Genomic DNA, 14,608 nt, shown 5'->3' on the forward strand with positions numbered 1-14,608 from the left:
GCAGCAGTTGCTGCGTGCCCCTGTCCCCAGACCACAGCACTGAAGAGCATGTGCAGCTGTTCAGACAGTCTGTGCAGGGAGCTGGGCCAAGAGCAATGCATGTAGAGGTAGGAGGAAGGTGCATGTCAGAGGAGACTTCTCAGGGTGCTGCTTCTCCCCACTGAGCACAGGGAGCATCACACAATGTGCTGAAAAAAGGTACAAAAGCTGTAGTGCATTTTAGTGAGGTGAGATGTGCAAGTCCTCTCCTAGGTATCTCCAAAGCAGGAAGATTTGAAATGAACTCCTCTTTCTGTCATTCATGAAGTCTGTGTTATTCCCTAAAAACTTGGAAATAAAGGAGGAAACCACCATCTTCAAGTGACCCCCGCAGCCAAGCAATGCAGGGGATCAATGCGCTTGATTAACCAGGCAGCTTTTGCTGATAGAGGATGATGCTCTGCTAAGGAAACAACTCCACATTTCCAGGTCTTGAGAGATCAGGAAGAAAACTTGGGAAAATATATTAAGGATAAGTTTTCCTGCCTTAGACATTTTTTGGATAGTAAATGAGGATGCTCTGGTAAGTCTATAAAACTGAAATGTCTTTCTTGCAGAGCAAGTGTGTCTGCAAGAGGGGTTATGCTGGTGATGGCCACAGCTGTGATGCCATCAACCCGTGCCTTATGGACAATGGTGGCTGCCATGACCTGGTGAGTAGTTAAAGAGCTCTCCTCAGGCTGGCATGGCAGGGCAGGCTCACCTGCTCACTTACAGGTTTTGCAGCAGCCATGGCATTGAGAGAATTACAAAGGCTTATGTTATGTCATCTTACTGGCCTGCACTGACAGGCTTCAAAGATGGATCCTCTGATTTTTGTGGGTTCACACAACCACAGCAATCACCTAGGCTTGGCTGCATGAGGGGAACACTCAGTGCTGCCGTAAAGGCAGCAGGGGGAAAGTGTTTGTGTGTGCTACTCTAGACCAGCCCTTGGAAGGCCAGAATTCAATTCTGAGATGGGTGTAACACTACATAACCTGTGTTTGCTCTCTAATTTCTTCTTCCTTTCCTTGTATTTGCAGGCTACGTGTGTACCCCTTGGTGGAGGAGAGAGATCCTGTGTTTGCTCTGAAGGCTATGTTGGGGATGGCATGACATGCTATGGGGACATTCTAAAAGTTAGTGAAGAGCAAATGTCTGGGCCTTTTTGAGACTGGAGAGAACTGGCTCTGCTCTCTCTTTGCTTTTCCCTGTTACCTGAGTTGACTCCTTCTACCAGCATCAGCGTGAAGCCCAAGTGTATTCCAAGGCCACAGGGACAGAGTGATGCCAGGACTAATTACTGCCAGTGAAAGCAGAATTTCTAAGCTGCCTCACCTCTGTGCAGGGAGCACCTGTCCTGTGCAATAAGTCATCTTTCCTTCGTTGTTAGGAAAGTTTTTCAGGTCAGAGCTGTCAGGCCCATTTTCTGTCTTTAGAAATATCAAAGGCCATTGTGGATTCAATCTTTTGTCCCTGGTACACATGAACTCATTGCAGATGAGTTCAAAAGAGTTTTTTAAATTTGGAAATATATCTTTTTAATGGCCGAAGTTTGGTTTTAGCGGTGCCCATCTCTCCTCACAATGCATGGTGCCTGTAATGGTTGTGAAGTGAGAAGAATGTTGAAGTCATTGTTGCCAGATTTGATTTTGCAAAGGGCTCCTTTCCCCCACCCCGAGATCCCCAGCCCTGTACCCTGTGCTGAGCAGAGGTAACTCTTCTGTTGTTTCCATTTGAAAGGAGCTGGCCAGGAATTCCCACTTTGCAGGCTTCTACAACTGGGTGAAGGTAAGAGAAATCATGGAACACTCACATGGGTAAGCTCTGTAGAAGTGAAGTCTGTGAATGAGTCTGTTAGAGGACAAGCAACTCCATTTATCTTTTTCCTTAGAGAAAACAAAGCAAAGCAAATGAGAAATGGTTACAGAGCAGGCATGTAGAAAAGCTGGGGAGTTTGTGGTAGAATGAGGGTCATGAGTGTGTCTTGGGGGCTTTGTTTCTCTCACAAGAGGAAGCCGGAGCTGTGTTGCACCTAATTTTCATGGTTGTACCATCTGTAACTCCTGGTCATCAAAAAACAGCACAGAAGGGAAAGAAGAGTTAGCATTACAACACTGTTTTTCAGAAGAGCATCCTTTGGGACATTAAACTGCATGTTTGTTCCTTTTCTCATTGCTGTTTCCCTGCCTCTATGGGAATAAGAGAGACCCTCCACAGACTGCACTAAGTCTGTGCAAACTCACTATGATGGACAGCCTCTAACTTGAGCTTTAGCTCACCTGACCTGCTGCATAAAAAATTGCTTTTGCCAGCAGTTATCTTGATCCCTCCCCCAGCACTGATGTTGGGCATTCAAAAAGGATTTATGGATATGATTGAACGTTTTTGAAGGAAAACTGAATTGGGAAGGTAGAGCTTAAAACAGCAGGTTTTCCCTTGGCAATCAGGTGTCAGCTGTTTTGGCCAAAGCACCTGTGGCATTCATTGCTTGCCATGCCCAGGAGAGGCAGGAGCTCCTGCTGTGCTGCTGAGCAGCTGCCCTGCTCCTTCACATCCCTTTCACATGGCTGCGAGAGCGGGATGGCTGGTGGTGTATTTTGTACTATAGATGTGGCAGTGGCGTGTCTCATTTGTTCATTTTTGTGCTTTGGACAACAGAAATCTCTCTTCAGCATCCCAGCAGGAGCCAATGTCACTGTCCTGGTGCCATCAGAGGCAGCTATCAAGAACTTGAGCAATGCTGACAAAGATTTCTGGTTGACCCCTTACATGCTGCCATTTTTAGTCAGGTATGAGGGGCCTCCTGCCTTTGCTTTACTGGGCCAAACAATAGTACCAGAGCCATGAAATGGATTTTTTCTTGTGCATGACCAATGAGGACATATCTTGAGATAAATATAGAAGTAAATTTAAATATCTAGCAGGCAAAAAATTAAACAGGCATTTAAAACATAACAGATCACAGACCATGGGAAGTGGGTTTATTTTTCATGTATTTGCAGAGAGATTTTCCCAGTCAGATGGCATCAGAACAATTCTCTCCATTGTTCTCTCCATGTGCTAAAGTACTTCCTGTGAGAGATGTGAATGTTGGGTGGTATGGTCTTATCTCCCTGTCATTACCACACTTCCCTAATCTTTTCTTTATCTGATTTTGTTCCCCACAGAGCCCACTTCCTTGAAGGTGTCTTCACTGCTGAAAAGCTCAAAAAGTACGGGCCAGAATTACCCACTCTCAACCCACAGACCAGATGGCAGATAAACACCATGAGTGGCGTAAGGCTTTCTTACATAAAGCTCAAATTTAACTGCTGAGGGGCTGCTGTATCCAGCGGGGAGCCTGGGTGGGACACTAGTGCCCTCAAATGCAGGCATCTTTCAAAAACTGTACCCAGATTAACCATGTGCAGCCTTGAATGAACAATGTATTTTATTTGAACTTGCTTTGCACTTCCTGATCCTTTTGCTTCTCCCTCTGGTTCTTGTGCAGGTATTGATCATCCAGAATGCAAGTGTAGTTGTCAGTGACATCCCTGCCAGCAATGGCATCATCCATGTCCTCAGTAAGGTATGTCAGTACATGTGGCACTGGGAAATGCTGCTGTTGTAGCAGCAGGCCTCTGTAGCTGCCTGTGTTACAGGGCCAAGGAGGAGCACATGTCTGGTTAGGAAGGGATATAAAGGCAAAATCTATGAGGTTATCACAAGGTCCTGACAGATGTTTCCTGTGCAGCAGTGTTCAATGTTTAAAACATTTGTCTCCAGGACCAGTGGGAGGAGAGTTCCCCTTATCTCGGCTGATAGAGGAGTTCAGGCTCCTACATGACTGTGTAAAATGAGGCCTTTTAATTGCCTTTCTTGCAAGCAGGGTGGGAGTCCAGTGAGATTCCCCTCAGCCCCTTTCTCAGCCTTGCTCTGAACCTTTTTCCACAGGTTTTGTTGCCGCCCCCAGGAGCTATCCCCCCAAGCCCTCCTGGTCTGCAGGAGCAGCTCAGCTCTGTGGCCTCCTTCAGCACATTCCAGGAGCTGCTAGAGGTAAGCAGTGGAGGTGAGCACAGCTGTCACTGTCACAACAGTCTTTGGAGCAAATGCCCAGCTCACCCTCTACTGGGGGACCTAAATTCGGGCTGCCTGGTAAGAAAGGGAGATCGTGTGTGTCCTACATGAGGAGTATTCTAGGAAAGCTTTTGAGCAGCCAGAGTTACATAATTACAGTTAGATCTAGAGATCACTGCCATGTGTTACAGTGGAAGATGACCTGTCTACTGCAGGTGCTCTGATGCCTGTACAAGGCAGAGAAAACCAGAAGAAAGAGAGGGCTTTTTCATAGCTGGGAAGCTGCTCTTATGTCAGCCAGGACAAGGAGCAAGCAATCAGATGTAGCAATCAGGCTGAGTAGAAGTTGTATATCCCATTTTCAAGCTTTTCCTCTTGCCTTTGCAATTGATCTCGCGTGTGGTTTGGGTTTTAGTGATTACAAGGGTAATTGCTAATGTTACTGTTTGACATTTTTTAGGAGTACCAGCTCATTGGGAAAGTTGAGTCCTCTGAAAAATACACAATTTTTGTTCCTGGAAATAACTCCATTGAGGAGTACTGCCGTGCTGCCAATGTGACCCAGCTGGTAAGCTCACTGCTCGCTTGCAGTTTGAGTATGTGTTGTGGTGGGTGCAGGGGCATGTACACTGCCAAAGAGTAAATAAGCTCAGGGGATTTCAGCACACAGAGGAGATGAATATCTGATGCTAAAAGCTGGGAGAAATGTGGCAGAGAAATGAGAGGATTTCCAGGGGTGTTGCAGTGGGACCTGAAAAGAATATTTGGACCCCAAGGGCAGAGTAAATTAGTATGTGGATAGATGGCACAACATCTTCCACTTCCTGGCTGGCTGTGGCAATTTTCAGACTTCTGAAAGGTTCCAAAAAACATTAATGGGTTCATCAAGTATCAGAATCCTTAAGTGTGATCAGAGAGTTACTCGGTTCTGTGGGCTTAATTAGCTATTACAGGCACTTAGGAACATTTCTTATGCCATACCTCTGACTGAATTGTAGTCTAGGAAGTCAGAAGACTCCAAACATTTGTATTTTTGTGGATTTAGGACAATGAAACAGTGCAGTACCACATTGTACTGGGAGAGAAGCTCTTGCCTGCAGACTTGAGAAGTGGAGTTCATAAGAACAGCATGTTAGGGCTCTCCTACTGGCTGATGTTTTACCAGAACAGCACTCAGGTAAGGAAAGCAGGCTGTTCTGCCATCTGAGGCTCTGGATTGACCTATCACTTCCTAAGGCTGGTGACCCAATACTCCCTTTTCTCTTTTGCACACCCTCACAAGTTTTCTGCTGGACTGTCTTGGAGCTGCCAAGCAATCCATGCAAAAGGAGTTGAAGGTTATTGTCTCAGCTGTTATCTCCTGCTTTGCAGAAGTTTGTCAATAACATTCCTTTGGATGGAAAGTCCTTTGAGACGAGGAATGGCATCCTGATCGGGGTGTCCCAGGTGCTCCAGGTCCAGAAGAATCGCTGCACTGCCAATACCACCACCATACTGAAGGTAATGGTGACGTCCAAGGAGCTGACACCATTTCACAGGGTTCCTCCACCTGCTGAGCCACACTCATGGGTAACAGACGACCTTCCCTGGCTGCCCTCATGGATGAGACAGTAGCTTGTGGTGTAACCCCAGATGAGCCTCATAAAGTGGGACATTGTGGACATTTGGCACCTCCTGCCTGGAGATTCCGGGCATCTAATGCAGCTCTTGTGCAGATCATGTTCAGCTCCCCTGCTGAGCCTCCCTCACAGTGCCAGCCATGAGGCTGGCTAGCGCAGGGACTCCCAGATACTCAGCTGTGGAAGGAAAATCCAGCCCAAATTTTTGCATGCCATGACCACAAGATCCCTTAGAAAATGCTCCCTGTTTTGCCTGGGAGTCACGGCCAAAATCCAGCTTGCACGTGCCTTGTGGCTCATGGCAATTAAGCCACTAAACCTGAAGATTGAAGTGTCAGACTGCCTGCTACAGATCAGGAAAAAAATACTATTTGCAGCCTTGTGTGAAGGAACCCCAGGGCTACAAAAATCCCTGAGATTCAGGAAAGGTGTGGCCTATGATCACTTCTTTTGGTGTTCTGAGCCACAGAGATAAAAACATCTTTGTCCCAGGCAGCAGCCTATAGAGCAGCATTTGTAATTCAAGATTAGTGTTTTGGTGTGATGTGGGTGAGGGCACACTGGTGACTTGTCCTGTTCTCTGTGCCCTAGTCAAGGTGCGGCAAGTGTGACAAGGGGATCAAGTGTCCTTCTGGATCAGTTCTTTTGGTGAGTCTTGGATTCATGTGACAGCTCACAGACTGGTTGCAGATAGTGCTTTGAGATGCTTTTATTGCTCTACAGGTGTCATCTTGATACCTGAAAAAATGTGCCCTTGAGTCCTCTGTGGCTCATCCATTACCAAGGTTTGCAAGAAAAAGCAGAAACCAAGGGAGAGTTACACAGGAAAAACATGTGCATGAATCATGAAGCTCCACCCAGAGCTGGCACCCGCTTTTGCCTGAATTTCAGGAGCCCTTTCATTTTCCCACTTAACAGGGAAGAATAGATGTCTTCTTTTTTTTTTCTTTTTTTTTTTTTAATTTTATCTTTGACTATTTTGGCATTATCATCAAGGAAAGCCAATTTAAGAGTGCCTGTAGCAATTTCCCTGTCTGGACCATTGATTTGTTCATGCAGATGGGCTGGTTGTGCCTTCAGCTTGTTTGTGAGTGAGTGACAAACATGTCCAGAGAGGAAAACAACTAAGCATTTAATTTCCATGCTGGCTGTGCAATGCCTAGCAGCTACATCTGGTTTCTTAGGCCTCGCTGCTTTACCCCATACCCAAAAAATTCCCAAGTCTTTTTTTCTCATATTCAGACTAATGTGTACCCTGGGTTAGGCAGGTAAAAGATAGACTCTGTGTGGTGACCTCACATCCAGAAATGCTTCCTTGGTCTCAGCTCTGAGTAGTTCAGATTTTTAGGGCTATTCCTGTCAGATACAAAGCAAGAACGCTGACATATGCACCAAAATGTACATTATTTGTCTAAATATTGTACTATCTCTTATATGTGTCTATGTTGATTATATCCTCAGGAGCCCCTTGGAAGAGGGAATCTCGCTAACTGTAGATTGCGCTCTGGGGGTGCAACAACAACGGGTTGCCATTTCACCTGTGCAAAAGTTTCTCTGGTGAGAAAAACATTTGCCTCTGATTCATTTTGGCAAAAGCAAGATAGATGGGTGCGAGAAGCACAGCCATGGAAGTGCAGGCTGTGCTGAAATCCTGGCTGTGTTTGTGCCGCTGCATGGCTGAGACTGGGGTGTCTGGGAATCACTCTCTTTCGGGGAGGTGGAGGGCACTGGAACAACAACAGATCTGCAGAAATGTCTGCACCATGATGGATTGGGACCTGCTGCTTTGGTATTGTTGCTCTGGGTTTTGTCCTGCAGAGGAAGAGAAGGAGTTGAATGTTTGCAGTCTGGTTTCCTAAGGAAATGAGGCATGAGTGATGGTATTCTGCTTGTGCCTGTGCCTTCCCGAATAACTGATGACTCATTGGAGCCGAACCAAAGGGAGGAGCAGAAGGGCTCACACCTCATGTTGTGTGTATTATGACCCCTACCCGTTTTGTGAAAATGGGTTGCTGGAAGAAACCACTTAAAGAGAAAATGGTAAAAGAAAGGCTTGTGTGAATTGATGTCTTATAGGTGTTCAGCACCACTTGGAAAGTTTGGAGGGAATGGGAAATTGAAAAGGGAGAGAGGGAGTTAGACTTACTGTAGACACATAGAGAGTTTCAGTCAGCGCTTGTACCTCATTTGGCACTTTTGCATTGCTTCATTAGATGTTGTTTCTCATCATCTGTAATATCTAACTTTGTCCTGTCGTGATTTTCTTCCCTCCATGGGTAGATGCAGAAAGAAGTGAGAGCAGTTAAATCAGGTTTTAGAACCAAATCACCTCCTGCCAGAGCCTCTCTTTGCCCAGCAGACAGATGCACTGAGGACACAGGCAGGAGATAGGCTGGAGGGGGACAGGATATTTCAGTTACTCACCAAAGGGCCCATGTTTCTCAAGGGCAGTGCAGACCTTTGCATGAAGCTCTGGGCAACAGAGCACCTCATTTCAGGATGTTCACCCCATCCTACCTGTTCCTTCCATGTGCTGTCTGAAATTATGGCTGTCACACAGAGTGGGGAGTCAAGCAGCTCCCACAATCAAGCTGTACCTTGTCTGTGTGCACAGGATGGCTCACCCCAGCTTGTTCTTGTTGGTTTTCCAGACATCCGTCTGCTGCCCCGGCTACTATGGCCACATGTGTGAGATGTGCCCCGGGAAGCCAGGCCGGTGGTGCTCTGGGAACGGGGAATGCCAGGATGGCATCCAGGGCAGCGGGGAGTGCCGGTGCCTGGAGGGTTTTCACGGCACTGCCTGTGAGATGTGTGAAGTGGGACGATACGGAGCCGACTGCAAATCAGGTGACACCGATGGCTGTGGCAGCTTGGCTCTACCAAACTGCTTGCAAGGGCAGAAAGGGGGCCACATCTGAGCTCTCAGGAGGGGTGGTGGGAGAGCAGAAAGGTGCCAGGACTCTGAGACAGGCAAATGGCTGCCAGGTCTCTGAGAGAGAGACAGCAGGAGGGAGAACTTGTGGCCAGTCAGAGGAGTGGCCCCGTTTTGCATCCTCAAACCAAGGATGTGCTGTGCTGTGCTGCTCTTCCTGCTGCCACCCAAACTACAGCAAGCTCAGGCAGGTGACCTCTTCCTGGGCTTTTTGGCCTGGCAGTGAGGGATCAGGAGCTGATACTCCTGTGACATTTTCTTTTGATACTCCTGTGACATTTTCTTGATGGCAGTTTGATGTGTTGGATTAGTAACAGAGCAGACAATGCAATAGCAGCAAGGCTCTTCTGGTGAGCCCTGGCTGGTTTGACAGTGGTGTTTGTATTTCCCCTGCAGAATGTGCCTGTGACAATGGCATTTGTAACGATGGGCTGCGAGGGGATGGGAGCTGCGAGTGCTTCCCGGGATGGACGGGCCCCACCTGCCAAGAAAGTACGTGAGCGTGAAGGGGCCTCTGTGTAAGAGTGGCAGAGAAATCTGAGGGATCCTATCAAGTTGTCAGAGCAGCTCTGTCTGCTCTGACACAGAGTCACATGTACTCTGCATTCCCCCAAAACCTTTTCAGACTCTCCTTTCTCATTCCTGCACACAAGCTGCATTTGCTGTGACTTCCCCAACCACACACAAGCCCTTGAGTTATTTTGGTAAACCAAGAAAAGCCTATCCCTGCTTCTACCTTCACTGAGGTTAGAGGCACCTCAAAAACAGCCCCTTGCTCTGGGAGGGAAATGGGAGCTTCCAGCCACCTTGGGTTGGTCATGACTGCTGTTGCTTTCCTAAGAAGGTGGCAGGGCTTGATTTGAATTTTCTAAAGGCTCCAGTGTGTTTGCTGAGCTGCTTTTACTGCTCACAGATGCAGTCACTCAGGTGAGCTCAGGATGTGGTGTGCAGTCTTCAATAAATCTGTCATTGTGCATCAAAATAGCATGTTGAAGATGGATTATGGATTTTGATTAGCATTTGGGTGAGGAGAAACCTGAGCTTCTAAATACCTTGGGATTTTAAAGGTTTACACATAACGGTTGATTTCATTGTGAATTTAGAAATAGAAATCAAGCAGAGCTGTCCTATCTAGTGTAAATGTCAAGCATGAAAAGTTAATCTTTTGCTTCAAAAGGGCCAAAACCAAATGGCTCTGTGTTCTGGGTTAACAAGCTTTCAGTCCTTGTTTCATTCCAATCAGTGCAGAGGCCACACAGATAAAATCAAATTGAACCATTAGCTCAGAGAGAGAACATCAAATTCCCTCCCTTGCCAAGTGCCAAAACACAAATCTCATGAGATTTTCCTGCTGCCACATAGGACAAGAGAGTTAGCATCATTCCTGGTTTGCAGGCTCCTTATCTCTAGATGGCAGAAATGGCCCCAGCCAAAAATTCCAAGTTATATTTGTATTTTCTCTTGCAGGAATCAAGATTGACTTATGCAATAACACTTGCCATCAAATGGCCAAGTAAGTGCAGAAGAGGGGCTGAGTCATCCATGTGTGTTTGTGTGAATTTTACACAGAAGTGATTCTTGTTTAGGGCTTGGCAGAGGGCTGGCAGAAGGTGCCTACTCATCAAAGATGCATAATTGTCAGTTTCTTTCTGGGAACTCTCTTTGGACCTGAGCCACATGTAGTCTCCTCAAGGATTTTGTCTGTCCAGGCATAAATCCATTCTAAGTTCCTTCAGCATGTGTGGATGGCAGAAAGCAGAGATTCCAAGGTACTACAAGGCTGGCCTTATGCATGGAGCAAATCAACCAGCAATTTACAAACCCTTTCTGCCCCTGCCAAGGAATGAAACAGGGCTGGAATTACTCCCCCATGCTCCCTTCTCCATCCATTATCCAGACTCCTGTTTTAGGCAGGGACCCTGCCATCCCCCTTGCACCTTGCAGAAGCTCGTGGGTGTGGTGAGGGTGCACTGTGGGAGGCCTGGGCTGGACACCAGGTCTTAGCCAGCGTGACTGGAGTGTTTGGAGCTGTAAAGGAATACTTACAATGTGCCTCCCATGGTCCTTGTGGTCCCTTGCTTATGCCAGATTTGAGCAGTGCTTCCCACCAGCTGAGCAGATCAGGAGGTGTTGTCAGTGATTGTTTATCCCTGTCTTGTTTCAGCTGCCTCAACAGTTCCACAGATTCCCAGCCGACCTGCTTCTGCTCTGCTGGATACACAGGGAATGGGACCCACTGCACAGGTGTGTCCAGCAAAGACACGGTGAAATAAATGGCAGGAAGCTGCCAGAGGAAAGATCACTCAAATCCTTTTCCTCTCAGCCATCCACCATGAACTCTGCCATGCTTTGGTAGAAATGTTTTCCAGTCCAGAGCTTTACACAGGATGCTCCTGTTGTTGCAAAAGCCTGCAAGAGAGGGATAAAAAGGCAGGCAAGTGTAGGAGGGCAGCTCTTACAGCCTGATGTACATGAATGGATTGTACTCCTTCTAAGATGACAGTATTGGTGGCAAAGTTATAACAATTTTGGCCATGAATCCTTGGAATGTGGGTGCTTCAATTCCCTAGAACTTTGTGATTCTTCTATTTCCTGGCCGTACCAAAACCAGGTAATGATGCAGCAGTAGAACCAAAATGAGGTGGAATTTCAGAATACTTCATCAGAGCTACATTACATACCTTGTTTCTGTCAAAAGCAAACAGACCAGGAAAAAAACAAGAGATAAAATTTTAAGAGTCAAAACACTGGTAGACATTCCAATTTCTTTTCAGTATTGCCCTTGTTGGAAATTGAGTGGGGGGGGGGAACAAAAACAAACAAACAAAACCACCAAAAACAACAACAAAACCCTCAAACATGTGAGTTGTTCAGGTATATATATTTTTTCTCATCTAACCATTAGTGCTCAGTGAGCAAATGCTGTAAGGGAAAGATTTCTAATTTGGAGGTTACTCAAACTCAGCTTATTTATTTGGACTGACCTGTCTCAGGTCTGGATAAGGCCCCATGTCCTTAAAGAACCAACAGCTTCATTGGGAAACAAAGAGATTTTTAACAAGATGTTGTGATTTTGTTAAGATAGATGATCGTTCTGGCACAGTTGATCATTCTTAGGTGTTCTGAGCTGATTTTTCTCCTTTTGTTTTTGATCACAGAAATAGATCCCTGCACTATCGACCACGGTGGCTGCTCCATGCACGCTGTGTGCACCAAAGTGTCCCCAGGAGAGAGAACCTGTGCTTGCAAGGAAGGCTATGCTGGGGATGGGACACTCTGCATGGGTGAGTGCTCAGGGTGTGTTTTGGGGGTAGCAGAGGAGCAGCATCAATACTAAGGGGAATTTCAGACTAAAACACCAGGTTTTGGTCTCAGACAAAAAGATTCCTGCAAGGTTTCTTGCTCTTATGCATATCGTGGAGAGGCCTAGAGACAGAGGGTGAGAGCAGTCTCTCACAGTGGTGCTCTGGGTGAAGATGGAGCTAGGGGGAGCCCAGTCCTCTCATATTCTTTAAAGTACACCCAGACAGGCTTGGAATTTTCTGTGGGCAGATTTGTCACAGCTTAGAGACCCACATGTGTCAGGAGTAACTTTGTAGTTGCACCCTATTCCTTTGCTATCACAAGACTGGAAAAGTTCTCCCTGTTGCTTTCCCAAAACCTCTTTGGATCACCAGTTCCCAGCTGCCTTGAGCAGCCCTCAGCAATAACTCGGCCTTATTGTTTTGCTGCAGAAATTGATCTCTGTCTGGAAAGCAATGGGGGCTGCCATACCAACGCAGAGTGCATCAAAACAGGCCCAAAGAAGGTGAGTGTGTGGGGTGGATGTCAGGACAACATTATCATGGAAGTAGTCAGAGCTGTCACTAGAGACAGTTCTGTCCATTGCAGTGCCCTGCTTTGTGCTTACTCCCTTCCATGCAGAGAAGGTTCCTTAGAAGAGCATGAAAACATTGTTGTTTCCATGAGAGCAGATGGCTGTGCTGGCCAGAGGCTGAAGGCAGCCTCAGGTTATATTTGTTGTGGACACAAGCTTGGTTATTCATGGAGGCAGCAGTGGTTGCTACACCACATGCCTTCTTTCCAGGGCAGCCCTTGTGTGTTTCCTCTGTTGGGTCCAAGTTTGAGCCCAAGGCTCTGTTCTCCCTCCAGGTCGCCTGCAACTGCCTGCCTGGTTACAGTGGGGATGGTGTGAGCCAGTGCAACCCCATCAACTTGTGTGAACAGGTATGCCAGCATTTGGCTGCTTCCAGAGGCAAAGGCCACAGTCTGGAAGTGTTCCCTTCTCCCAGGAGTTAACAGCAGGAACAGTATTAGCCTGGTTGGTTAGAGCTGAAGTCTTGCTTTTCCACATACTGAAGGATTTCCTTGTGTGTTTGGTCTCCATTGCCTCCTGCAGTCACTTGCAGTTGTGTCTGTCACCCAGCATTCCCTCAGGGTGGGAAGAGGGACACAGGGTTGGAGGCATATGGGCTTTTTCCTTTGTGTCCATTTCATGTGGGATGTGCTCAAAAGCCTCAGAGTGTTCTGTGCTCACAGGCGTCACTGCCATGTCAAACTGTCCCTCTGAATCAGGGGCTTTGTCACGGACCCTGTGTTCCAAAGTGAGGTGTAAAAGTCTTACTTCATGGGAGGATTTGGTGCTGGGAAGCCCTTGAGAATTTAGTTGAGGTTTATTCTAAGGCACTAAACAGGGGGAAGGGATGGTTTCCTTTCACTGGGCTGGATGGAGTTTGCAGCTCCCACACACAGCAGTTCAGGTGGTGGGAGAAGCCCTCCAAGCAGCCTTTTGCTTTCCCTGCCAGAACAACGGAGGCTGCAGCCCCTTTGGGCTCTGCAAGTACACGGGCCCTGGCACTCGGAACTGCTCCTGCTCCTGGCACAGCATTGGAGATGGCTTCACCTGCCGTGGCAAAATGCATCAGGTGAGAGGCCTGTGCTGCACCTTCTGTGTCCCCTGCCCTGCAGCAGACCACTCCCTCCTCTCCCGAGGGTGAGCAGATCTTGGTGTCACATTGACACGTGTGTGGTGTGGGAGAGGAGATAGGTGCTTTGAGCAAACTCTCCATAAATCATAGGTGTGTTTGGTGTGCCAGCTATGGGAGAGAAACATGGCAAAGTGACTTTGTTCCAAAGGGAAGGAACACTCTACTGCTGTCAGCAACATTGGCCATACCTCCAGGGGACTGCTTCCTTCCTGTCATAAACAAATGGGAGTGATCTTGTTTTTTCCCAAGGCAACTCACTTCTGCCCAGTGGGATGAGGGCAGGTGTCCCCTATGGCCATGCCAGGAGTTGGGACCCAGCCAGGAGGGCAGCAGTCTGTGTCCAGTTCTCTTGCCAGTACAATGGCTGTCCTTGGGCAAACTGGTGACCTTTTCAGGCAAATAAAAGCTTGTGTGCACAGCAGAGCCATGAGAAAGGAGATGGACTGTGTGTGCCTCTGCTCTTCCTGAAAATCAGTGTGGTGAGGAGAGGGCCCTTGCCTTCTAGGGTATGTCTGCCCTCTGGACAGCATCCCAGAACTGGCAGTGGCAGCACAGTGAGATTAAAGCGGAGACTTTGTGAAGCACTTGAGGTGTCCCGTGAGCGCAGGGCAGTTGCCCATGAGATAGGTGCTGCAGGACCAGCCAGATTGCATCTTCTGGCCACTCCATCCTGCAGCACTCATGAATGGTGCAGGCAGAGCTCACAGCAGCATCCATGTCATCTGTGCCTGCAAAGCTGGTGAGGGAGGGAGGGAAGATCACTGTGGAGTGCCAGAACTGGTGTCTCTTGGGGTGGGAGAGTGACCCAGAGTGGAAGGAGCAGATCACTGTGCTGGTTGCTGAGGAACCAGTGGAAGGGACCCTGCTAACACCACCTGATTCCCTTTGTTTAAGGAGCTTGGAAGGATTCCAGATGCATCCATGTTCTTTAGGATGATACAGGTTGGTGACAGCTTTGTCCTTGTCTCTGTGTAGTAAATCCCACCTAG

The 14,608-nt window shown here is 47.6% G+C and overlaps 1 protein-coding gene across 3 annotated transcripts in view; it reads left to right on the forward strand.

Moving 5' to 3' along the window:
* The window catches only part of STAB1 (stabilin 1), a 52,898-nt gene that overhangs the window by 27,506 nt on the left and 10,784 nt on the right, over positions 1-14,608 (forward strand). For all 3 annotated transcript variants that reach the window (XM_038148711.1, XM_038148712.1, XM_038148713.1), the window contains 21 exons: positions 597-692; positions 1,065-1,160; positions 1,765-1,812; positions 2,683-2,813; positions 3,192-3,300; positions 3,515-3,592; positions 3,958-4,059; positions 4,541-4,648; positions 5,126-5,257; positions 5,452-5,580; positions 6,291-6,347; positions 7,161-7,256; positions 8,351-8,546; positions 9,028-9,123; positions 10,099-10,144; positions 10,796-10,875; positions 11,790-11,915; positions 12,366-12,439; positions 12,784-12,858; positions 13,437-13,556; positions 14,514-14,561. In XM_038148711.1, the coding sequence (XP_038004639.1) occupies positions 597-692; positions 1,065-1,160; positions 1,765-1,812; positions 2,683-2,813; positions 3,192-3,300; positions 3,515-3,592; positions 3,958-4,059; positions 4,541-4,648; positions 5,126-5,257; positions 5,452-5,580; positions 6,291-6,347; positions 7,161-7,256; positions 8,351-8,546; positions 9,028-9,123; positions 10,099-10,144; positions 10,796-10,875; positions 11,790-11,915; positions 12,366-12,439; positions 12,784-12,858; positions 13,437-13,556; positions 14,514-14,561 (2,043 nt within the window). The remainder of the gene's footprint in view (positions 1-596; positions 693-1,064; positions 1,161-1,764; positions 1,813-2,682; positions 2,814-3,191; positions 3,301-3,514; positions 3,593-3,957; positions 4,060-4,540; positions 4,649-5,125; positions 5,258-5,451; positions 5,581-6,290; positions 6,348-7,160; positions 7,257-8,350; positions 8,547-9,027; positions 9,124-10,098; positions 10,145-10,795; positions 10,876-11,789; positions 11,916-12,365; positions 12,440-12,783; positions 12,859-13,436; positions 13,557-14,513; positions 14,562-14,608) is intronic.

This window comes from Motacilla alba, chromosome 12 (genome assembly GCF_015832195.1).
Source record: "Motacilla alba alba isolate MOTALB_02 chromosome 12, Motacilla_alba_V1.0_pri, whole genome shotgun sequence".
Lineage (NCBI taxonomy): Eukaryota > Metazoa > Chordata > Aves > Passeriformes > Motacillidae > Motacilla > Motacilla alba.